General features: G+C 36.5%; 1 protein-coding gene across 2 annotated transcripts; it reads left to right on the top strand.

The window, feature by feature from the left end:
- Positions 1–203: 203 nt before the first annotated feature.
- LOC133804668 (uncharacterized) lies at positions 204–3,040 on the top strand. 2 transcript variants are annotated; one of them, XM_062242813.1, is made up of 8 exons: positions 204–483; positions 1,549–1,708; positions 1,818–1,909; positions 1,995–2,037; positions 2,151–2,207; positions 2,323–2,377; positions 2,489–2,712; positions 2,797–3,040. In XM_062242813.1, exons 2-8 carry the CDS (start codon positions 1,556–1,558, stop codon positions 2,917–2,919), a joined length of 747 nt encoding a protein of 248 aa, XP_062098797.1. In that variant the 5' UTR covers positions 204–483; positions 1,549–1,555; the 3' UTR covers positions 2,920–3,040. The 2 variants fall into 2 exon arrangements, with proteins under 2 accessions (XP_062098797.1, XP_062098796.1); XM_062242812.1 differs by having other exon boundaries at positions 1,400–1,708.
- The last annotated feature ends 23,698 nt before the right edge of the window (positions 3,041–26,738 follow it).

Below are 26,738 nucleotides of genomic sequence, written 5' to 3'. Positions count from 1 at the left end.
TCAACTTTTACAAAAGTGTATTGAACCATAATACTAAAAATTATCTCAAATATACCATATATAATTTTTTGTGACCGATATAACACAATTTTTGAGAGATGGTCTAAGCATAGGAGTTTGTCACAATCATAATAATAAGGACAAAGTCGCACCAACATACAAAGTCAAGGACATATATGCTATGATAAACACATATATTCGATGGGTTGAAACGAAGAAACCTTCGGGTAATTCGAGGAGTCCCATCAAAAATAAAAATGAAAGTTAAATTAATATTCAATTACATGAAGCTGCAAGCCAAATTAAAGTTAAGAGTGGCATCGAAACCAAGCTGACAGAGTGACAGAGGCCCAATAAAGTTGCCTCGCTACTAAAACCACACCATTTCTGGTTCTTGGTTTGGCTCCCGAGTTCAGACCCCTTTCATCCGAGCACTCAACTCAGATCCCATTCCCATTCTTTTCGTATATACTTTCCTGATTCGTGAGTACCCCATTTCTGCGTTTCACTTCTTTGTATGTATACGCACGCACGCACGCAAGCACGCGGGCACGCTATTCTTTTCACTTGTTTCATTTATTTTTTATACGGTTCTCATGGGACTTTTTTTTTTAATATATATTTATTTTTTCTGGAGTTCCAAAAATGTTTAAGAAATTGTGAAGTAATTTTACTTTGCATCGTTTTTGGCCATATTTGTTGTTCGTTTTCCAGTAAAGTTAGTAACTAGTGAATAGTAAAAGAGTTGAGCTGATTTAAGAGTGTCTTTGCTTAGATACCAACTGGGTTCCTCTTGGATTTTCCGACATTTGTCTTTCATCATTTATTTACACTCCGGATTTTTGGATTAGTAATGGTGTAGACGAAAAGGACGATAGTCAGTGGTTACTGTGTACTTCTCTAAAGTTTAGTGCTTTATATTTGAACTAAAAAATTAAATTTCGTGGAAACCTCAAGACAAAATATCTCTAATTCTTAATCGTACAATTCTTAAAAGAATAAGTTTGAAACCTCAGAATTAGATGTTTGTTTACTCCTGCATTGTATACCACTAGAAGTTTGTGTCACTCTGGTTATGCTTACTAAGCTGTAATCGAACTTGATGGAAATAAGTTTCTTTTCTACCCTTTTATGTGTTGACTTATCAGTTAGGGCCTCAATTTTTGCAATTCTTTCATATTATTAGTCATTAGTGAAACTGGGAAGGGATTATTCAATTTTTGGTTCCATCCCATTACTCTTTATATTTTTCTCTCACTTTTTATTATAAATTAGTAAAATCCATGTTTGCTATGTATTTATTTTTCAAGTTAGAATCTGATAAGAGCCTGTGCATAAGGGGCTGTTTGGGTTAGTCAGTTAGTTGATGTTAGTTAAAACTGGTTGATTGTATAAATAGGTGAGGCCAGCCAGGGCAGTAGAGATTTTGGGCAGAAAATTGGACGGAAAGTTTGGTAGTTTGCTTGGTAGAGGGGAGTAGCCTCTTGAATCAACTTACTCTTGTACTGTGTTTGTGTGGTTTTCTTACTGGGTTCCCAATAAACAAAGGCAAACAATGAAGAATAAAGATTTTGCAAATGGGAGAAATCATGTTAGCAAGGAAAGCACAAAGGAAGTAGCAGTTAATCACTGGGGGAAAAAGGTCAGAATTAATCCTTCAGATATAATTTGGGTCAAGAACCGTGGAGGCTCGTGGTGGCCTGGACAGGTATGTTTGGTGCTCTAGTTAGTTCATGTGTGATTCTTAATTTGGGTCAGCCATTGAATAATATTTTGTATTTGTTAAACCAATGATTGATGTATTTTTATCATGGTAGGTTGTTGATGAGAATCTCATAAGTGAAACTAGTAAGCCAGGCAACAGATCAGCGGGGGAAGTTCTTGTTAGGCTTTATGGAACTTATACTTAGTAAGTACCTTTTTCACTTTCTCTGATGGGTTTCTTCTTGTTTGTCCTATGGCTAGAAATCAATATTTTCTTGTGTCTCTTGCAGTTTGTATGTCGATCCAACCAAATTTATTTCTGAGTTCGACACAGTAAGTTTTTGATGCGGCATACTCTCTCTTTATGCTGATTTGAACTTGTTTGACACTTGACTATGTCTTGACACCAAATCTATGCCTTACATTTTGAATCCTTGACTTTTCAGGTACTTAAGCAGAACAACAATTCTCATGGAAAAATATTTTTGAAAGCTTTGGCATTGGTAAAACATTATGTTTCATTTGTACAGGATGATATTGAATGTCACACATGTAGTACAGTACAGTTGCATTATGCCTTGCATTTGATGGTTTTGTATAAATTTAATTTGGATACAGGAGGTTGCTTGCTTAAAAACTGGTGAATCAAAGAAGCACAAATCCAAATCCGAAGGTTATTTATTTATTTTCATTATGTAGGAATAGGATTGACATTTTGTTGGACAATCAATCTGTGTTACTGTATACCGAAAGACAAATCTTTGTTGGCAATGATGGCGTGCAGATAAATCAAGAACCCAACACCGCAATGGAGATGATCCGAGGAAAAACCTCAAGCGAAATACCAAAAGCTCTACAGAAACTAAAAAGAGGAACAGTGAAAAACAAAACGTTATGAAGAAAAAACCTGAGAAAAGCAGTCAAAGCACCCCAGATGCCACAAGTAAGAGTACACCTAAGCATGATGAGATGCATAGCAAGAAAAGGAAGCTACCTAGTACAAGCCCTGTGAGTATATTTCACTTGTTTATTTCCTTTTATACACCAATATCTTTTTTTTCCAACTCATGAGAGGACAATAACTCTGCTCAGGATACAACCTCGTCTGCCAAGTCTCAAGAATTGAGTTCGCGAAGAATTAAAGTGATGCGAAGTCTTGGCCTGGCTGCTCCTCCTGGTTCTCCATTTTGCAGAAATGGACAACATTTTACATAAAGCCTCTGGTCTGGTGGATTAATATTGGATTTAGCCCAATATTTTTAAGGGTAAATACCATTTTGTGCAAAAGTTACTCATGGGATCTTCTATTTTGTTAAATGATAATTTGGACTTTGCATTTTGCGAATTGGAACAAAATAGTATTTTGAGTTCGATTTTGGTCAAAATTCTTTTTAAATATGACCAAAATTCCCTTAAGTTTTATTAATTAATGAATTTATTAAATAATTTAAAATATATATTGAATAAAAAATTATATAAATTAATTTTAAAATAAAAAATATTTGAAAAATATTATAACCCTTTAATCAATTAAAAATTAACATAATGAATCAAATCTATCATTAAATTTAAGCCTAATACCCTAAATCAAATCACAACCTAATTTATCATTTAATTAAGTGTAGGTGACTATTTGGTACCTCGTATTTTTGTAAAATATCATTTTGGTACCATTTGTTTTCAATAATGTTCATATGGTACTATGTATTTTAAAATCGTACATATTTGGCACCGTAAACTCAAATTTAATTAATAAAATTTTACCAATTTAATTAAACTGCTGTCAATTATGTAAGTTCCAAATTTAAATTTAATTACTTAATTACATATAACTGATGACAGTTTGATCATATTGAAAAAAATTTATCTATCAAATCTGAGTCTAGGGTATTAAATATGTATAATTTTAAAATACAGGGTACCATATGAGCATTCTTGAAAACAGAGGGTACCAAAATGATACTTTGCAAAAATATAGGGTACCAAATGAGTAAATTCCCTCTAATTAATTCCTTGAAAAAGCTACCAAATATAAAAAAAAAAATTATTCATGAGTTTGTCATTGTTAACCCATATTAAAAAATAAAACAACTTCATCAACATACATATCATGATCCAAACCTCATAACAAAACCAATCCATTTCTTCAGTATCCAATTTCATAATTAAATCATGAGCAAAAATATAGTAAAAACATCAACAAAATCTAGTACAACTTCATACATATATCATGAGCAAAAATCCAATAAAAACATCAACACAAATGAGTACAAGCTTCACAACTCGATGCAAGCTTCTAAACCCAGTCGTACAACCACCTTTAGATATGCCCCAGTCGCACAAGAACCATCACTGAACTACCTTTCAGATTTGCCCCAATTGCACAAGAACTCTCGTATTTGTGCCTTTCCTTTGCAAAATGTAGCTGCCATCCCGACCATTTGAAAAAAAAATCGCAGCATTTGATGATTTCAAATAAAAAAAAATCCTTAAAACTTGGATTATGTGTGTCCTTGAAACTTATCTGCCTAAACATAAACAATAGTCAAACACAACACAACTAGATCCCCCGTTGGACCCAAGCTCGTCCTCACACCAGATCCCCATGTCGGACCAACCCTCATCCTCACACCAGATCCTTGCAGAGCGAGCCTCCTCACACCAAATGCCTCTTTCTTCTTCTTCTTCTTCTTCTTCTTCTTCTTCTTCTTCTTCTTCTTAGTTTTGCACCTCAGGCTAGCCTCCCAGCTTTGACGAGACCAATACCCATTGGATCTAAGAACGGGGATGAGGTTTGCTGGGCTAACGAGCTTTGATGGAGAATGGCTTCGATGACACGATGGTAACTTCAACGACGAAGAGGGGGTTCTTGGTAGCTTCGATGAATCATGTCGTACGACGGTCTTGGGAAGCATGCTCCATGTAATGCCCTACTATTCAGGGACCGTTACACTGTGTATTTTAAATAGTGCTAAACGAGTTATTTAGCCATAACTGTGTAACTAAACGTGATTAGCGGTTTAAGATTAAAAATTTTGGTCAAAGGTACCATCGTTTCATTAAAACGTTTACTTCATACATGAGATCCCAAAATACATTTAAAAATGTTAATTATAATGAAACAGTCACAACCAGCCGACCTAAGCGGAAAAATAGGGTTTCACCTTAGTTCCTTTGTCAAACCTCGGTCGTGGTGGTCAAGCAGCTGCATATGTACACATCGTCACCTAAGCTCTCCAATTCAAGGATGGTCCAACTTTCTTTTCCCCTTACCTGCACCATATAGCACTCGTGAGCCAAGACTCAGCAAGAAAACTTAAACATGCTCATAAGCAGTTAATAACATATTACCAAATCATAATAAGCATGTCTAGCAATAATAACTCTACTCATGCATGCATATCATTCATATAAAAATGACTACAGTGTCATATGGGGCCAATAGCCCAAGATAAACGATCAATGAATCATAGTGGGGTCCAATGCCCAAAATACATGATTATGGAATCATACTGGGATCCAATGCCCAAAATACATGATTATGGAATCATACTGGGGTCCATTGCCCAAAATACATGATTATGGAATCATACTGGGGCTCCGCACCCTAGGATGTGGGACTAATGAGTCACTCCAAGGCCCTTTGCCCTATCCTCTATATAACTAGCCTTGGAGCTGGCCCAATGTACCTGGCGCTCTAGTTTTCTCACGACCAATAGGTCGGTCAAGCGTATGATGCGCTCCTGGTTATGCATAACCATATCGACCAGTGCTCAGTGCAATATTGTCGTCCTTGACTAGTAAGTCAATGCTTTACGACCAACACTCAGCGTGCTAAGGCCGTCCCTTACTAATAAGTCAATGCTTTGCGACCAGCGCTCAGCGTGCTAAGGTCGTCCTTGACTAATAAGTCAATGCTTTATGACCAGCACTCAGCGTGCTAAGGGCTTCCTTGACTAATAAGTCAATGTTGGGGCCCAGCCCTAGGATATGAGACTAATACGTCACCCCGGGGCCCATTGCCATATTCTCTGTATAACCAGCATTGGAGCTGGCCTAACGTACCTGGCACTGAATTTTCCACGACCAATAGGTCGGACAAGCGTATGATGCGCTCCTGGTTAGGTATAACCATATCGACCAGCGCTCAACCTGCTATTTCCGCCCTTGACTAATAATTCAAGCCTTTCTCAATCCAATAATGCAACCAAGCATATATCATATATCAAATATCTGAATACAAAGCATTCAACATGCTTAATCAATAATCACAAGCATAATCATAATCATGCGCATTCTTAGGCGTTCATGCCCTATTCATATTCCTGTTCAATAATTCGGGTCAAGCCATAATCACATGTATCACATACTGGGTGCAGTTTTCTTACATTTGGTCCAAGTACAGGTTACAAATGAACGACCCTCGAGCACGATTCCGGTTTTGAGCCCCTAGCGATAACCTAGTCACAACCAAGTATAGAATCTTGTCAATAACGAATAAACACAGGCTTCCAGACCAACTCTACTAAATCAGGTAGTAGGATCGATACCGAGCCCTAAGATTTGAGTTCCCGCACTCAAAACACTTATTGGCCAAAATCCTTTATGTGGGTCGCGACGCACCCACACTTAGAGCCGCGACTCTCCCCAAGCAGAAAGCCCATCCAAAAATATTCTGGACACGGGCCGCGGCACCCCAAGAACAGGGCCGTGACACCCCAAGAACAGGGCCACGGCGCGACTCCGTGAACCCAGCTTCCTCAGCTCCAAATTCACCCAAAACTCACCTGAAATCTCACAACATCCCTAGAATGTCCTAGGCCACAAAACCTGCCATTCAAATGGATTAAAAAAAACTCACTGAACCGTAAAATCCAAATCATAACTTAAGCAACTTAAGGAAACCGAAACTCAGAAATTGAAAGCTTAAATTACCTCTGATTATGTCGTTTTCCGCTAAATCCTTCGGCTATCGAGTTTCTAATCTTTCCTAGAATTGTTATGACTCTAACCTCGCTTGAATCTGAGCTCTAAAACTCGAGTTTCCTTAGAAAATGCTAATGGTGTCAAAAAGAGAACGGGTGAGAGAGAGAAAGTGTTTTGAACGTACTCTTAGCAAATCTCAATGCTCAGGGTACCCCAAAAATGTCCCCGGAGTAAAATAGTCAAAATCTCCAGAATTCCCTCAAGATCTCACTAACTCTAAATATATCCTCAAATATTTATTCTCATTACCCAATATATCAGTAATGTACTAAATACCCATTGACTCACTTCGACTCAAGTACTGGTCCCGTTGTGACTTTCCCACTAGCTTACTCCCTATGATCGCCTCGTGTTGAGTAACCCAAATATATACACATAATGATGTGGTCTCACACATATATCACATATATGCCAAATATACCCACAACGAGCCAAATTACAAAAAAATTCATTTTAATCAGAAATGGGGCCACATGCATATTTAATACACCAAACACATGCATTTCAAGTCATATTATAATATAACTCACATAATTATATAATGATACACATATATATCACATAACAAATAATTTCCATCATTTGACCTCCTGCCCCCCTAATCATGACCCTAAGCTTTATTAGGTAATTTGAGACGTTACACGCCAAACCCTCTTGCCGAATCCAATAGCCTCTGTCGTCCCAGCCACCTGTGAAGAAGAAGAAGAAGAAGAAGAAGAAGAAGAAAAAGAAGGGTAGACTTTTAGGTTAGATCTAGGTTTTAGTTTTAATTAATGTATATTTTATAATTAGTTTTCATTAATGTTACTTATTTTATTTGGGTAGGTTTTAGATTTGGTTATTTGTTTAAAAATATTTCTCATGTTTTTTTTATTATTTGAAATAGTTTTTAATTATTTTTATTTACAAAAATTAATTTATTTTTTATTATTAAATATATTTTAAATTATTTTATAAATTCATTAATTAATAAAACTTGAGGGTATTTTGGTCATATTTAAAAAAAAAGTTTGATCAAAGTCGGACTCAAAGTATTATTTTGTTCCATTTTGCAAAATACAGGGTTTGAATTGTTATTTAATAAAATAGAGGGTTCGATCAACAACTTTTGCATAATACAAGGTTCAAAATGATATTTTCTCTATTTTTATTGTTGTATCTAAAACAATGTCTATTGAGTAAAGTGGCAAAGTTGATATGGAAGGTTTTGTCATTGTAAGGCCATCAAACATTCATTCTTAGAAATAATGGACTTATGTTTTAGAAAAGTTTTTCTTTACCTTGTCTAATCCCTAATCAATGTTTTTATTACATTTTTCCTTTTTCTTTTATGTTCTCTATTTTTGTACTGTTACATTAACTAAAAAATCATAGTAGGACTAAAACAAAGTCAATTCGTGGTTGATGTATGAGAAAAAAAAAAGGTGTGATAGTGAGGTAAGTTGACTAATGACGATGTGGAAAAAAAATGTGTATATATTATAACTTGTGGGTTTACCTAAAATTCTAATTAGAATCATAATGGTATTATAATTTAGTTAATGATATTATCACAAATAAAACGTAAGTTATAAAAATTCTCACATTCTAAGTGTTTAATTATTTTTATTTTTTATTTTTTTCTTATAGCATAAAATTGATATTTGTTTGATATAATTTGAAAATACTATAAGATACAAAAATAATATTATATTGTATATATAATAAATTCTATAATTAAAGTGGTTTGCTAATATAAAATTACTAAAAATATATATTTAAAAATATGTAATAAATATAAAAATATTTTTAGAACAAAATAAAAATTATAAGATTTAAATACTATTTATTTTATTATTATATTAATTTATTTTAAATATTTTTATTTTGAGTAATAAATAATAAATAAGAAAATATATTTAATTAAAAAGAAACACATTTAATATAGTGTTTTAAAAAAGGAGTTAAACGTTAGGTTCTACCAGCTTTAACTTCTAGTTGTAATTTTGGCATGATTTATTTAATAAGTTGCTTTTAACTTTTTTACCAAACATCTGTATTACACAATTCTTTAAAACAACTTTTAACTTGCTCATTGTGAATGGTTCAAAATAATTTCATACTACTACTACTATTATTATTATTATTGTTATTATTATTATTATTATAATAGAAATTTGCAACAAAACTACCTAAGCCTTTTGATTTGTTACAATTAACTAACCAACTTTTTTTTACACTGTTTTTGTCACTACCCACTCATTAACCGTGTTAATTTTGCTAAAGTGGCACTTAAACTAAACAGGTGTCATGTTTTAATTGGCCTAACTCATTTTTTTTTGTAAAAAAAATTATTAACAGCTTTTATAATTAAAAAAAATAATGTAAGTAACAATAATTAAAAAAAAATAATATTAATATATTTTTTATTCTCTTCTTCCTTCATCCTCATTTTCTTCTTCTTCCTAGCTTCTTCGATCAAACACATATACTCAGACATAAAAAAAAATTGAATTGTTCTTCATCGATTAAACTTTTTATTTTTATTTTTTTATTATTCTCGTCTTCCTCCCTCCCACCTTCTTCCTCATCCTTTTCTTCTTCTTCCTATAGGTCAATGTTGGGGAAATCGGCACTAACGTGGGCAAGTGTAACGTCCTAGGTAATCAAGACCGTTACACTGTGTTTATAATAGTGCAAGACTTACTAATCAAGCCATTTAAACAAAATGTGAATTAAACGTCAACAACGAATTATGAGTAAAATATTTTGGTCATAAACAGGTTATTTTTGTTAAAAATAATGAAAGTTTAATACATAGAAACTCAAAACAGGGCTAGATGACATATTTACAAAAATACCAGAAGTTATAAATAACTCAGGCCACTCTAATGGAAAAATACACATTTTAGGTTTTCGTCCCTGTACCAACCCTCGACCGTGGCGGCCGAGCAGCTGACAATGTACACCTCGCCCCCAGAGCTCTCCAACTCATGGTTGATCCAATATATATCCTTGCCTTTACCTACACCACGTAGCACCTGTGAGCCGAGGCCCGACAAGAAACATGATATCATAGCACGATCAATATAAATAACTAGATATTCCACAAAACGTAACCAAGTATTCAACAATTCATAACATTTACCTATTTAGTGATGACAATCGACAAATCACCATTTGTCATTCAGATAATCAACATTTTATATTCATCAAATTAACAACAATAATCACATTCATAATCAACAATCTATCACAACCATTACATAGTATTCAGGGTCGGCGCCCTTAGGTCGCACCTTCTGTTAAACCCACTATCTTCGGCTCACTTAGGCCGCCCCCAGTGTTATATCCATTGACTCCGGCCAGCTTAATCGAGCCCAGTGATTAATAAGCCGTCCTTAGCTACCAATGGCTGAGCCGCGCCCTGTGCACAAATATTGATTCCGACACTCTTAGGTCGTTTATCATATGTCCCCAACGGCGTCATACCATCTCATGACATCCTGTTCAAGTATAGGGGAATCATAGTCCCATTATATTCACATGGTTTATCACAATCACATAATAATGTATACAAAGAAAGGGAACACTTAGTCCCAACCTAACCACATAATCGGGTGCAGTTTTCTTACCTCTTGTTCGACGAGAAATACATTACGAACGACCATTGAGAACAATCGATCCTTTGATCCCTTAGCGGTCACCTAGTCATAACAAAATATGGAATCCAATTAATGAAGATATCAATATATGGGTCTTAACCTAAACCTCACTCCCGGGACCCCGAATTGTACCTAAACGGTGAGTAGATTCGATCCCGATCCTTAAGGATTGAAACCCCGAGCCAAAAACCCTTAAAAAGACCCAAAATATGCATTTGAGAAAACAAGGTAGCGCAACAACGCTACCCTCCTAGTGCCCCAGCGCTACAACCAGGGGAATTTTGCCTTGGCTAGCGCTGTAGCGCTACCCTTAAGCGCTATAGCACTAGGACCAGGCAGACATGGCCCTGGTTCTTCCTCCTTCAAATCCTCCATTTCCAACTTGATTCAAAAGCATCCAAACACCATTTAAACCCCCAATTGAACCCAAATACCATATATAATAGTCCTAGACATAATAACCTAACCAAGCTTTGCCAAAAACCCCATTGAATGCTCAACTTTCAAACCCAAAATCTCAACTGAACTCAATAGTAAAACAGAGCAGAAAACCAGAGTTCTAATGGTTAGAATCTTACCTCAAGCCCGGTATGAACTCCTCTTCAATGATGGAACAATACCCTAGATCCTCAACACTTGATTCCCCAGCTTAATTCCTCAAAAGAAGCTTCAAAATTGAAGAAGAAAAGGAGAAGAAATGTTGAACGGTTGATGAAGGAAGAGTTGCCCTGTTTTCTTAAGTCTTCTATAGCTTTCTAGTTTTAAGTATTGATATATATCCTTAAAGGTGAAAAGACCTAAATGCCCTCAAGTTTAATTAAAGTCCTTAACAGCCACCAAGGGCAAAATCATCCTTTCGCACCTATCTCGTTAACCATAATTAACACCCTCCAATTCTCGTTATTCTCGAATACCAATAATTCATATCCCGTTACCCCTTAACTCCCGGCAACGCTCTAATCACCAAATTACCCCGGGACTCACCCCGAGCCCCAAACTTAATCCCGTTATGACCAAACTGCTAACTTATACTCAAAGATCCTCTCATGCCAAATAGCTCGAACAAATCCACATTATAATGTGGCCTCAACAATAGCTTACCAAAATGCATACAATTATACAATTACGCCCTCAATGGACCAAATTACCAAAATTCCCTCATAACAAAATATACACCCATATGCATGCATTTATCATCATATAATAATATGATCGACATAAACATGCATATAATCATATAATGGCACAATAAATCAATTATGGCCCTCCCGACCTCCTAATCAAGGTCCTAAACCTTATTAGGAAATTTGGGTCGTTACAACTATCCCCTCCTTATAGAAATTTCATCATCGAAATTTTATCTGTACTGCCTGGATATAAATTCCGCACTACTGATTCCAGTTTCCCAGGTCATTCCTCGACCCCACTGTTTCTAAAACATTATCTTAGCTCAAAGTACAATTTTGTTCCTCATAACCTTATTCTTTCTATCTCTTAACTAAACTGGCCACTCCACATAGAATAACTCCATCTTCAGCTGCAGATCTCCATAAGTCAACACATGAGTTTCTCTAACCTATGTCCTCAACATGGAGTACAAAATACATTGCGTACAGTCGACAGTGCTAAAACTGTTGTTAACTTAAAAGCAACCTAACTAATCCTTTCCAGGATTCAAACAGTCTTGATATTCTAGGGTCCAACTTGCCCTTATCTTCTCACCCCTTTTTCCTTGGTGATATCCTAAGGAAGATACAATCTTCTACTTGGAACTCCATATTCCTGCTTCCCAATTCAGTAAAACTTTTCCATTTACTTAGAAAAGTGAGCCTCCCAGCTCTAACCTTTTAATAATCTTAATGATCTCCTGAACCACCTCATGATCCAAATATAACATCTCACTTATCTCATTCCAACGAATGGGTGATATACATTTTCTATTATATCTCATTTCATTAAGTGTCCTTCCAATAACTGGATAACTCCTTCTCTCTATCTTTGATTTATCATCAGTCTGAAAATTAAACCGTACCAAATTCCAGTTATTTACTCATCATCTTCCTTAACCCTTCCAAGACCTGGAAGTAAAACAAAGCCCTTATTCAATAAAGTAGACCTTAAATTCCATGAAGGTATACTATCCATCTCACATAGAGTTATGAATACTGATCAGCTGTGTAACTTGTCCTTACTTGATAAAAGTGAATTCACCCCAAATGATGGTCCATAATGATTCAACCATCCCATGCTGACCCACCGTCCTGGCAGCCCATTGCGAAATCCATTGCGATGTTTCCTTGTTCCCATTATAAAATACTCAAAGACTACAATAGCCTTATTGGTGTCTGATACCTTGTCCTGACATGCTAACAGGTTAAGAGCTTTGTCATATATTCCATTATGTTCCTCCCCATCCTAGGCCACTAATATAAAACCTTCAAATTCCGGTACTTTTTTCCTGATGCCTGGATGAAAAAAACCAAGAGAGTAGTATGGGATTCATCTAGAATTTCCATTTAATTCTAATGTCCATAAGATTCCAGATTCGATCCTTATATTACAGTAAACTTATACCTGACACTGTAAAATCCTTAGCTAATCCAGCTAAGACTTTGCCTTCAATTCTCTCCATCTGGGATTTACTTAACTGTCTTTCTTTGATCCCTTATGAGATAATAATTCAAAGTATCAAACTGGCCACCTAGCCCACTAAAAACTCTACTCTAGTTCTAGTCGGATCCTTTAACCAACATCATGCATAGACAATCACCTTTTCCTGTCACTGAGGTGTCATAACAACTCACAACTTGATTCTGATCTGTAAAAAGACGTAGAACTCAACCTAAAATACATGTACCACCATGCCTGCCTAAGGGAACTCCTACTCCCAAGGCGTTTCTTAACCTTGGCAAATTTCCAACCAAGAACACATCACCATAACGTCAATCGAGACAATCACAAATCCAATTCAGATAATCCTTAAATACTCTGTTCTTCCACTCCACAAAAACAATTTGACATTGACCAAATTTTCAAAGCATGACTTAGCATCCTCAGTGCCTTTATCTAATATGACAACAATATTTCGCATAACCTTCTCTCTCTGATCTCTAGCTGGTAATAACCAGATCAAAGATCTCTAACTATCCCTGATCTCTAGCTGGTAGTAACTAGATCAAAGATCCATAGCTGTCCCTGATCTCTAGCTGGTAATAACCAGATCAAAGATCTACCTTGAAGAACATCATCCTACTCAATAATTGAGCTTTTAGTTCTTACAGCTTTGTTGAAAACGTTCAGTACAACGCCCTAGATCTGATTCCATCCCTAGTACCAATACAATCACCATACTATCTCTTTGTGCAGATGTACCCTTAAAAAATTCCTTAGAAACTTATCCGGAAACTCACAGACTAATCCAGTCTGTCTTGATCCCACTGGTACAACCTAAGTAGTGTCCATCACACTAGCTAAGGTTCTACGCATCCCCCTACAGTAGATCTCCAACTCCAATTACAAATGGCATATATACAACGCCAACTATTGCAAGAGTTTCTCCCTTTTAAACTCAAGAGTTACTATTCCTTCCTTACAGTTCATCACCGTCCCCATACTTTGACTAACCATTCCATATTCAAAATCCTTACGTTGTAGCTGTCTTCGAAGATACTTTAAGTAGTAACTGATATGTTCACCGGTCTTAATGTGCTTCTAATCAAATTTCTTCATACCTGATCTCTGCCCTTCCTGTAATATGACCTTGAGCACCCATGAAAAATGAAGTTAATACCTTCTGAAACCTTACCTATGACCCTGCTGCTTCAATCGTAATATCATCAGTGTAGTAGTCGTTCACATTCTGATTCTAGCAGGGGAGTAGTTCAACACATCGCTAATGAACCTGAATATAACCCATTCATGTCGTTCCTGTATTCTCTGCTTGTCGGACTTATCCATGTCATTGAAATATAAAATGATTAGGAACCTTTACTATTAGTCCATCACACCCCACTCGGTACAAGTAATAATTCCTGAAATGTCTCTTTCCTTGATCCTTATCTGGTAAAACCAGATCGATGATCAACTCCTGAAGACATTGTCCTGTCTTGTAATGGGGCATTTAAACTCTTCATCCCTAGTAGGCGATATCAACGAGTCCCATGATACAATGCTCCGTCCAATCACCCCTAAATCAAATACTTCTTCAGGTGAACCAGTAATTCCTTAAGCCAGCTAATATCATTCTTCATAACGTCCCTAATACCGAATCCGCCCATGTTCAAGTTCTAAAGTGTACCCAACAATTCCCTGTATACCCAGTTGAATCCGTACTGACCAATTTAGTTTCCATTCAGTCTAGTCAATATACTTCAAGTAATATCCCCGACAGTCCAGGGTTGTCCCTTACCCAACACATTAGCTTTCCTCAGGCCTATATCAAAGCTCTCATAAGACGAGCTCAACCAATTCCCCTACGAACCCCTTTAACACTCGTATTCTAGCACTTCCTTGTAAAAGTTGCTAATCCTTCCTCAACAAGTACTCGTATCTCAGGCCCCTCGTATAACAACCTTGCGATATGTACCTCATATCTAAATCTTTTCTGGGTGACACGCAACACTAAAATTTTCCAGCTCATTATCTAACCAAAAACAAAGACTATCAAGTTCATTGGTCACTTTCGAGGAACTAGTCTCAGACTCTGAATGTAGCAAGGCATCCCAGTCTTGATGGCCAACCTGTGAGCTAGACCCCCTTCTTGTCAAGACCAGGAGCCATAGAACCATCAATGGTTCTCCTTTTTCTGATCACTGAGTAGCCACCCTTACTAAATTCCACGAACGAGAATATCATCACCTATATTCCTTATATCTTAAATAACATGGCCCTCTCTACTACCTAAGCACGGATAACCATCTCATGCACTGGAGCGGCCCTGACTCTCCGACCCATCTCAGAGTTTAACTTATAAGTGAATCATTATCTCCGGCTACATCCATTTGTATCATAATCCAAAGTAGATTGATCCACCCACCAAACTTATTGACATATATTGTCGCTATCTTACCACTTTCGACATTCTTCTGCCACAAATACTTAATAGAACTACTTTGTCTCAATTTATCCTCCTCATATTATCAAGAATGGGATTGGCTATACCCATTTGCTAACCAATTCCTGAACAAACCCAAACCTTCCTCAAAACTAGAGGATAATGCTTCCAAAGCCTTCCATATAATAATCCTTATCTGTTTCCCCCTCGGTTTAACAAACACTGGTGTCCTGCGGTCATGGTATACAAAGCAGCTTGTTTCCCCCTAGTAAACGTGCTGTTTCATCCATATAATCTCCTCTATCAGACCTCATAGCCTGACTCGCATAACAACAAACATCTGCTGCAAATCTCAGGGGCAGATGGAAGATTCCAACCCTAACTATCATCTGCAACCCTTACTAAAACAAAACGAGGTCCAATTAACCATTCTGAGCACATACAATCTGAGTTAGTCTGTCTTTACCAACTAAACCCCTAAGCCCTGATGTTTATACCCAAAACCATCCCAAGGGCAGATCCAAATAACCATAATAATCATGCACACATAAAGCATACCAAACACCAATATACAATACTATGCATAAATTATCAGATTTCATTATCATTAGATGCATTCATACTTACTATGCTTTCCATACCAATAAACAGGTATAGCATATAAGTTCAATTTAAACATATAATCACCTGCAATCCATATACTAATCATTATCCAAGTGTTCATCCACATGCAAGAGTAATGCTAATCAACATGTCTCAATATCATCACACAACAGTCAAGGGCCAAGCCCTATCAGTATCTCATGCTCCCTATTAATCATACAAATTCATACATTCTTATTTTATTCAAACACTTAAGCATTTAATTTCATGTATTCAATTACAAAACCTTGAGTCGAGCTTGTCTTCAGCGGCGAGTGTACATGTCCAGCCAGTCTTCAGGAACCCATAAACCTAGACGACTCTGATACCAAGTTGTAACGTCTTGGGTAACCAAGACCGTTACACTATGTGTTTATAATAGTGCAAGACTTGCTAATCAAGTCATTTAAACAAAATGTGAATCAAACGTCAACAATGAATTAAGAGTAAAAGATTTTGGTCATAAATAGGTTATTTTTGTTAAAAAAAAATGAAAGTTTAATACATGGAAACTCAAAACAGGGCTAGATGACATATTTACAAAAATACCAGAAGTTATAAATAACTCAGGCCACTCTAATGGAAAAATACACATTTCAGGTTTTCGTCCTTGTACAAACCCTCGATCGTGGCGGCCAAGTAGCTGACAATGTACACCTTGCCCCTAGAGCTCTCCAACTTATGGTTGATCCAATATATATCCTTGCCTTTACCTGCACCACATAGCACCCGTGAGCCGAGGCCCAGTAAGAAAACATGATATCATTGCACGATCAATATAAATAACCAGATATTCCACAAAATGTAACCAAGTATTCAGCAATTCATAACATTTACCTATTCAGTGATAACAATTGACAAATCACCAATTGTCATTCAGATAATCAACATTTTATATTCATCAAATTAACAACAATAGTCACATTCATAATCAACAATCTATCACAACCATTACACAGTATTCAGGGTCGACGCCCTTAGGTCGCACCCTCTGTTAAACCCACTGTCTTCGGCTCACTTAGGCCGCCCCCAGTGTTATATCCACCGAATCCGACCAGCTTAACTGAGCCCAGTGATTAATAAGCTGTCCTCAGCTACCAGTGGCTGAGTCGCGCCCTGTGCGCAAATATTGATTCCGGCACTCTTAGGCCGTTTATCATATGTCCCCATGGCATCATACCATCTCATGACATCCTGTTCAAGTATAGGGAGCTCTTAGTCCCATTATATTCACATGGTTTATCACAATAACATAATAATGTATACAAAGAAAGGGAACACTTAGTCCCAACCTAACCACATAATCGGGTGTAGTTTTCTTACCACTTGTTCGAGCGAGAAATACATTAAGAACGACCCTTGAGAACGATCGATCCTTTGATCCCTTAGCGGTCACCTAGTCATAACAAAATATGGAATCCAATTAATGAAGATATCAATAAATGGGTCTTAACCTAAACCTCACTCTCGGGACCCCGAATTGTACCTAAACGGTGAGTAGATTCGATCCCGAGCGTTAAGGATTAAAACCCCAAGCCAAAAACCCTTAAAAAGACCCAAAATATGCATTTGAGAAAATAGGGTAGCGCTACAACGCTACCCCCCTAGCGCCCCAGCGCTACAACCAGGGGCATTTTGCCTTGGCTAGCGCTGTAGCGCTACCCTCTGGGCACTGTAGCGCTACCCTCTGGTCTGGGCGCTAGGACCAGACAAACATGGCCCTGGTTCTTCCTCCTTCAAATCCTCCATTTCCAACTTGATTCAAAAGCGTCCAAACACCATTTAAGCCCCCAATTGAACCCAAATACCATATATAATAGTCCTAGACATCATAACCTAACCAAGCTTTGCCAAAAACCCCATTGAATGCTCAACTTTCAAACCCAAAATCTCAACTGAACTCAATAGTAAAACAGAGCAGAAAATCAGAGTTCTAATGGTTCGAATCTTACCTCAAGCTCGGTATGAACTCCTCTTCAATGATGTAACAATACCCTAGATCCTCAACACTTGATTCCTCAGCTTAATTCCTCAAAAGAAGCTTCAAAATTGAAGAAGAAAATGAGAAGAAATTTTGAACGGTTGATGAAGGAAGAGGTGCTCTGTTTTCTTAAGTCTTCTACAGCTTTCTAGTTTTAAGTATTGATATATATCCTTAAAGGTAAAAAGACCTAAATGCCCTCAAGTTTAATTAAAGTCCTTAACAACCACCAATGGCAAAATCGTCCTTTCACACCTATCTCATTAACCATAATTAACACCCTCCAATTCTCGTTATTCTCAATATTCTCAAATACCAATAATTCATATCCCGTTACCCCTTAACTCCCGGCAACGCTCTAATCACCAAATTACCCCGGGACTCACCCCGAGCCCCGAACTTAATCCCGTTATGACTAAACCGCTAACTTATACTCAAAGATCGTCTCATGCCGAACAACTCGAACAAATCCACATTATAATGTGGCCTCAACAATAGCTTACCAAAATGCATACAATTATACAATTACGCCCTCAACGGGCCAACTTACCAAAATGACCTCATAACAAAATATACACCCATATGCATGCATTTATCATTATATAATAATATGATCCACATAAACATGCATATAATCATATAATGGCATAACTCCCGGCCTCCTAATCAAGCTCCTAAACCTTATTAGGAAATTTGGGTCGTTACAGCAAGTGACAACAAGGTTGATGTGGGCAGATCGATGGAGATGGGGCGGGCTGTGGTGGGTAGATCAATGCACGAGTTGGCCATGAGTTCTTGCTTTTTTTTTTTAAAAAAAAAAATTGCCCATTAAAAGGTGGTAGTTCTTGAAAATAAATGACTACATTTCTTATTATTCCTTGAAAAGAAAATATTACAATATATAGAGAAACTAAGCAATCAAGATACCTAAAACTAAGGATGATTGCACCAAATTGGGATAAGAAAATCCTCAAAGAAATAACGTAGTTAGCTAATTATCTTTGCCAACTTATTACAAAATAGATAAAATAAGGAAATGTATTTTCTAACTCCGGTAACAAAATCATGGGATTCTAACACCCCGTCTCAAGTTGGTGCTAATCTTCCAATTCTGAAAAATTCATCGAATTCACCACACCCTTTTAAGTTGATGCCAATCTTCCAAATCCAGAAATAATCATCGGATTCCAACATATTAGCTCAAGCTAATGCCTAATTTCTAAATCCGTAAACAATCATCAGATTCCAAAGCACCAACTTGAAAACTCTTCAAAAAAAAAAAATCAATACCAAATAAAATCATCATTAGCTATTGCTAATGATGCGACATTTTTACCTCTTTCCTCATGCAACGCAGAAGAACTTTCTTGAGAAGTTCTTTTTCGTAAACCTCGATTCTTGTGCCAGCATTCTAGATACCCAATTATTTCAAAACAATGGGTTTTTGTGTGACTTGTTTGGTTACATTGAGTACATTTGAAGGTAAACTTGTCAACTTTTGATTGGTGATGTTGAGACTACAATGCTAATGCTTCCAAAGGTTCCACCACTTTGTTCAAGGTGATACGTCATACATCTTCACGATGAATAAGAGAATAACACTCTTCCAACTTTGGAAGGGGTTCTTTCCGAAGAATTTCTCCACTGATTTGACTAAATGATCCATCAAAATCTACCAAGAAAATATGCACCCTCAGTCGATCAATGAACTTTTTGTGTGCCACAATATCAACTGCATCATTCATGACTACTTTGTCTTGATGATCAAGTTCTTGAAAGATTTCAGTCAATTCCCCATAATACACCGAGGTGCTCGTACGCTTTGTTTGACAGTAAAAGCCTTTTTGTTCAAGGAAAATACTTGTAATTCACCATTTCCATCATAGAAAGTCTTTTTCAAGGCACTCCAAATTTCTTGAGCGGTAGACAAGCGAATATAGCGCTTCATAATTTTAGGATTCATAGACATTAAAATCCACATTTTAACCTTTTGATTTTTCAGCATACCATTTTTTCATATTCATTGTCTGTCTCGGCTGGTGGTTTTGATTTTCCTCGGAAGTATGAGAGTTTATCTCGTCCAACTATATCCATTTCCATCAATTGTGATGAGACATCATAATTTGATTATGCGAGAATAATTCCAACATGGAAGGCACCATCTGACTGAATAATCGCTGGTGAATTTTTTTTCACTCATTTTTTAAAAATCTTTTCTTTTCCTTTTTTTTTTCTCTTAAAAAAACAAGATACGCTACTAGATATATAAGAATACTATATATATATTTGAGAGAAAGAATACTATATAATTAGGTATATAGGAGATAGAAACAAGACATATAATATTAGAACCTAATATAAATATGTCTTAAACGATATCCTACACCTAATATATAACTTATTGCATATATATATAACTAGTGACAAGTGTTTTGTTCAATGACACTGAATCAAATTAAACGACAGTAAATAATATAAATGGACTGAATTTAAGTAAACGACGCACAAGAATTTATGGTGGTTCGGCCCGAAGAGTTGGTAATGACCTACGTCCACTTGCACTTTTATTAATAAAAAAGTCTCAGACTCAAAATTAGAAGAACAAGATTCAACTGAGTTTCCTAAGCCTGAGAGAGAATATAACTCGATAGAGATTTTGTCTGTAAAATGCGCATGCGAGCTAACGACTGTGAGAGATCTCTATTTATAGAGTCTCTTAGCGGGCCATGGGTCTTACAAGCACGAAATAGGCCCTACATGAATAATGTGCGCTTATTACAACTAAATATAAAATAAAAGAATATAACATACACATTCAAATATCGGTTACATAAATATCTCCTAAGGTTCGGGTCATTCTGGTAGAATAAAGCATCCTTCGAGTAGGTCATTCTTTTGTGTATTCATCCTTATGCTGCCCTTGAACGAAAACGATCAGCACTTGCAAACCGACAAACATGGACAAGTTCAATACTTAACGTTACCACGTGTCATTTTTATATGCCACATCATCATGTACAACTTTGAGTTAAACATCCCCCAAGTTTATCTTAGTGTGACCTATTGGTAATTGGTTTACCATGTGCGCATCGGAATGTACGGGGTGGTGGGCCCAGAGATTTCAATTTTTTTTATTTAAACAATCTTTAAATAACCAGATCCATTAACATGTGTACATTAATCCATGACATAAAAAAGATAAGGAGTTTTACCAGTTTTAGAACTATCAATATTCCTTGCTATCTTTTTGTATCTCCTACGAACATCCAATCCTTAGCAGTCTCTAAAATACTCAGACCAAGATCTTCCAAGATGTATCTCTACACCTCAAGACGCGAGTGGGAACATAGAGTTATGGTGGGAATTTTAGTGATTATCAAGATATTTTCAACACACGAGATCTTGAAATATTAAGGCCTAAGATAATTTTTCAGGGATAGAGAAAATACCACGATGTCTTCTTTCTCTCTGTGAAAACGTAAGACTTAGAAGAAGACTCTAGAAACTCTTTTTTATCAGATAGTTTTATAAAATAATAATAAATTCAAAATTTAAAATTCAAATTAATAAAAAATTATTAAATAAATAAAAATATCCAAGATTCGGTCTTGGTAGTGGTTACACACCAGTCACAGTGAAAATGGTTCGAGAGCTAACTGTTCCTAAACTTATTGATATTGATTTAGAGATAAGGAAATGGTGTCCTTTTTTTTTTTACCAAATAAATGTTCTTACCATTCCACCCAAGTTCAAGATGCCAACTTGGAAGATGTATACTGGAAAAGAAGATCCCATCTCACACGTCAATAACTTCGAAATAGAAACAGATCTTCAAGGGGTGAGGGATGATGTTTTTTGCAGAATCTTCCCTGCAACCCTAGTTGACTCTGCTCAACAATGGTTCTTTAAACTAGAACCTAGAACTATTACATCCTGGGATACATTTGTGAGGCACTTCTACTCACAATTATTTGCTGCTCATATTTGATAACTCTTTAATAAAGAGTTAATTTTCATACTTTTGAGCTTATAATTTTAGACTTAGGTTGAGTGATGTTTGTGTATTTTGTTATTTTTAGTTAATTCTTTTCCTTTTTGTGTTCTTGTGTCCTTTATGGTGTTTTAGAGCTAAATGTAGTAATTAAGGAATTTAGGTATGAAATTGTCCAGAGAAAATAATGAAAAATGAAAAGGCTCTTATTTGTTTATTGTGTGCTGAAATATTAGGTTTGCTGGAGAATTTTCAACAGGAATCAAAGAGGAAACGTCAGCATATAAGGGAAAGACAAGTGGTATTTCATTAATTGATATGTCAAAGGGTGGTGAGGTGGCAACAAATCAGAATGTTAGCTGCATTTTAGAAGGAAGATTCTAGAGAAAAAAGGAGGGGCTCACGTGGAGTGCTTGGAGGGCATTTTTGGCAAGAGAGAAAAGAGTGTTTTGTACCCTAGAAAAAGAGGAGAAAAAGACAGCCTCCATTACTGAATTTTTTAGAGCCATTTTTTTGAGAGATTGGAGAGAGCTGGAAGGACAGAGAGAAAGGAGGAAGGAGAAGTACCAGAAGAGGAATCTTACATCTCCATTGAAGAAATTTTGTTCTTACTCTCTCTCTATCTCTCTCTAGATTTGTATTTCCTCTTTTGATTTGTGAATTTTGATACTCATGGGTAGAATTGAAAGTGGATTTATGCTCTTTATATTAGCCATGAACTAATCTTTTGTGGCTTGAATTATTGATGAACTCTATGCCTTAATTCTAAATTTCTAGCACTTTATTTTAGTAATTTACCCATTGTTCATTTAATTGTGCTTAATGAAGAATTCTTGTTATTGCTTGATCAATAATTACAAGATATTGAGTTATATTTGTGCTGGGAAGTTTGAATATAATGGATAGATTTGAATGACACAAGTGGATAATCTTGTTAGATTATGTTTGTGAATAGTATAGGAATGTGTTATTTGCCTTGTGTAACAATGATGAATTGATGCTTAATTCTGGGTTCTTTAACTTGATTGGCATAGGAATATGTTGAATTAGGTGGAAGAATTAATATCATGGGTCTTGGAAAAAATTCATGAACATGTTTTGAATTCTTGTTAACTCTGGGTAGTTTGCTGAGATTTTACTGCAACAAAACGTACATGTCAATTGACATAGAGGGACTTAATAATGCAAGCCTATTTTGACCAATCGATTTTATCTCACTTTTATATTAGCATTGTAGTTTATTTTTGAGCATTTTTAATTGATTCCAAGTAGTGTTAGCTTACAAAAATTAAAACAATTTAATTTGGTTACTCTTGTGTAATTGTTTGGTAATTAATTGACACATTTAGTTTTAATTTGCAATCCCTGTGGAGACGATCTTCTATACTTATCACTTTATTACTTATTTTGTGACTATGTACACTTGCACATATTTGATTGAATATTACAACAACAATATCCCACCAGCTAAACTCAACGACCTTGTAGACATCAAGCAAGGGCCTAATGAACCTCTCAAGCATTATGTCCAGTGATTCATGTAGGAAGTTGCAAGGTAAAAAACGGTTAGTGATGATTGAAAGTTGATGGCCATCATGGATGGGATTCAAGTAAAGGGTCCCCTATGGACTGATCTTAGAAGAAAGACCATCTACTAAACTAGAGAATTTCTAAATCAAGCAGACGAGTTCATTAAGTTGGAAGAGGCTATTCGAAGAGCAGATCAGGCCAACCAAGTAGGCACCAGTACTGCTCCAACAAAAAATACTGGTACATCTAACCAGAACCAGACAACCAATGGTAATTGTAGTAAGAAAAACCAGAATGGTAACGAACGAAGTAATAATTTCAATGGTGGCAACAATAATGATAACAAACAAGCAAAAACCAATGATAAGCCACAAGATTAAAATCCTCATTTTACCACCTATTCTACGCTCTTGGGGTCACGAGCAGAAGTCTTTCAAGCTACACAGGCTGAAGTGCCTTATAGGAAGCCAAATCCTATTAGGAAAGATATAAGTAAGAGAGACACGAACAAGTTCTGTCGTTTTCATAAAAACTTCATAAAGGACACCAATGAGTGTAACCAACACAAGGATGAAATCAGATTTCTCATCCACCAAAATCTATAGGCCATGAGAAGGTATTTTCGATCTCCTGCCGAAAAAATTAGGCTGCTGCACCTAATATGGATGCACCAGCACAACCATTACAACTAGCCCCTGTAGCTAGTCGATTAGACATGATCTGCGGAGGACCACACCTAGCCGGTGAAAATAGAAAGGCACTGGAACGTTATACTTGGACACTTCTCCATGAACTGGGAAATGAGGTGTTAGCCGTCGAGGAGCGTATTCCCAAAATACCTCGGTATAAATGTAAGCCCATAACATTCACCGATGATGACACTGCGCATGTCAAGTTCCCACACAATGGCCCTTTGGTAATAGAGGCCCAGATTGCCAACATGATCGTTGCCAGAACAATGATAGATAATTGTTCCTCCGTAAGCATCATTTTCAAAACTACCCTTGAATGAATGAAGTTATCTGTACGAGATTTGGAGCCTTGCACACATACCCTATATGGCTTTACTGGAGAAAGATTGACTCTAGCTGGAACAATTAAACTAGCAGTTACTGTGGGAATTGCACCAACAAACAGTACTGTCCTGGTCATGTTTGTGGTAGTCGACGCTCCCTCGGTTTTCAATGCCTTACTTGGAAGACCGATACTAATAGACCTAAGAGCCATTACATCCACATTCCACTTAATGATGAAGTTTCCCACAAATTCCCAAATCAGGTGTGCTAAGGGAAACCAAAGAGAGGCTCGAGAGTGCTATAACTCCTCCATCACAACTACTAAAAAAGCCTTGGCAATGGCCAGCATTATATTTGCTGGACCAGTAGTGAGCAAGCTACAACAGTGATGGGAGTAAACACCATCAGAGATCAAGCCACAATGTCCTCAGATAAACTAAGCAACTCCAAATAGGGAGTTTCCCAAAGCGAAGGAAAATATTGATCCTCGCTTTGGGGACTTTTATACTGGAGTGGTACTATTGACGCGGTTTTTCGGTAACAGGGGATTTAGAATATTGACAATAAAGAGATTAGACTTTTTAATAAATCGAATAGAAAGAAATGACATAAAAATAGAATACAAAATGCTCACACAGTTTATGTGGTTCAGTGGTTAAAATCCACCTAGTCCACGAGTCACTCTTATTGATCTGTTTAGGGACTTTTGGTGAAATTGTTTATGACAATTTTAGTAGAGTTTTTGCATGCAAAAAGTCTATCCCTTTTTCTGTCCATTCCCCTTGTATTTATAGGAGACTTGGGTAACCGTACATTAATATGGTAACTTACGAATTTGGGTAACTTCCCATTTACATAAATACATGATTGCTTATCACTTTGATATCCGTTATATCGGGTAATAAATGCATAATAAAATCTGGGCCTTTATGAGGCATATGAAGAATCTCCGAGTCTTTTAGGATTCTTCACTATGCGTCATTGTCAAGCTTCTGCGAGCTGAACACATTCTTCGAGTTGGGTATTGTAGGAATAATCCAAACTGACACAGTTCACATTCACAGTTTCATGAAGGTGATTCGAGCGATGCATACCTCGAACTAAGTTTTTGGCATAAGAGGCAATCTAGAGACTATTTGGTTGTCGTAGGCTGTTAAGTTGACTCGAGCTGCTCACTCCATAGTTAACAAGATACTCTATGTATGATTTTCTTCATACACTTGACTGTTAGCTGTACCTCGTGCTTAGTAATTCAGCTCATATCTTTGGGGTACAACATTTGCCCCCAAGCTCCTGCTCATGCACGGTGTCACTTATGACATGCACAGTAGGGGCTTTTCAACTTTTTTTATGAAAAAACGTGTCCACCCATTCACTCGAGTATGGGACACATGTCTATCTGTCATAGGCGCCTATTCGAGTTTCGAGTACTATTACAGTTTTCTTGTCAACTTTTTGCCACCATTTGGTTTATTTAATACTGGCCCTTGGATCTCGAGCTGATCTAATCGTGTGGCCTAGATTGGTTCCAGAAGTTTTCGTATAAATAGGAGAACCAAGCCCGAGCCCTACCACCTTTCCATTCAAAATTTTCCTTTTCCCTTTCTTCCTTTTCAAAACACTCAAAGCTCTCTGCATTCCCTTGTTTCCCAAGAACTTTCTGACTCTCACCTCAGATTCCTCTAGCATTTCCTGTGCTTCCCTTACCTTCTTCATTTCTTCGACCAAGAAACTAAACTGTAAGTATTTTTATATCTAGTTTAAATTTCATTTTCTTATTTTTCAATAAGTTTTACAAAATTTTACAGTATTTTTTTTACTTGTTTTGGTCTGGTACGAGTTTAGTTTAGGTTTTATATGTGGCCAAAACTGATAGCATTAGGAACAGCTAGGAATAATGCACCAAAAAAAAGGGGTCATTGTATGGGTATTTTTGGGTTTGAGAGAGGAATGTTTGAATATATGAATTTGAAGATTTGAGGGTTTCTAGGTTCAGTCTTAGGTAGCTTAAGGGTCACAGTATCTTAGAGTGGTTTTGCATTAAACTGCTTTCCAGAGAGGTACCGGGTCTGACACGCGAATCCCAAAGTATCAGGGTTTCTTAAGGTTATGGCACGTGATCTCTGACCGCACTTGCACTCACGTAATGGCATCAGGTGAGAACTTAGCTCATGGGTAACTTAGGTTGAGT

Source organism: Humulus lupulus, chromosome X (genome assembly GCF_963169125.1).
Source record: "Humulus lupulus chromosome X, drHumLupu1.1, whole genome shotgun sequence".
NCBI lineage: Eukaryota > Viridiplantae > Streptophyta > Magnoliopsida > Rosales > Cannabaceae > Humulus > Humulus lupulus.
Note: the sequence above shows the minus strand (reverse complement) of the source record. Positions and strands in the feature narration are given on the sequence as shown.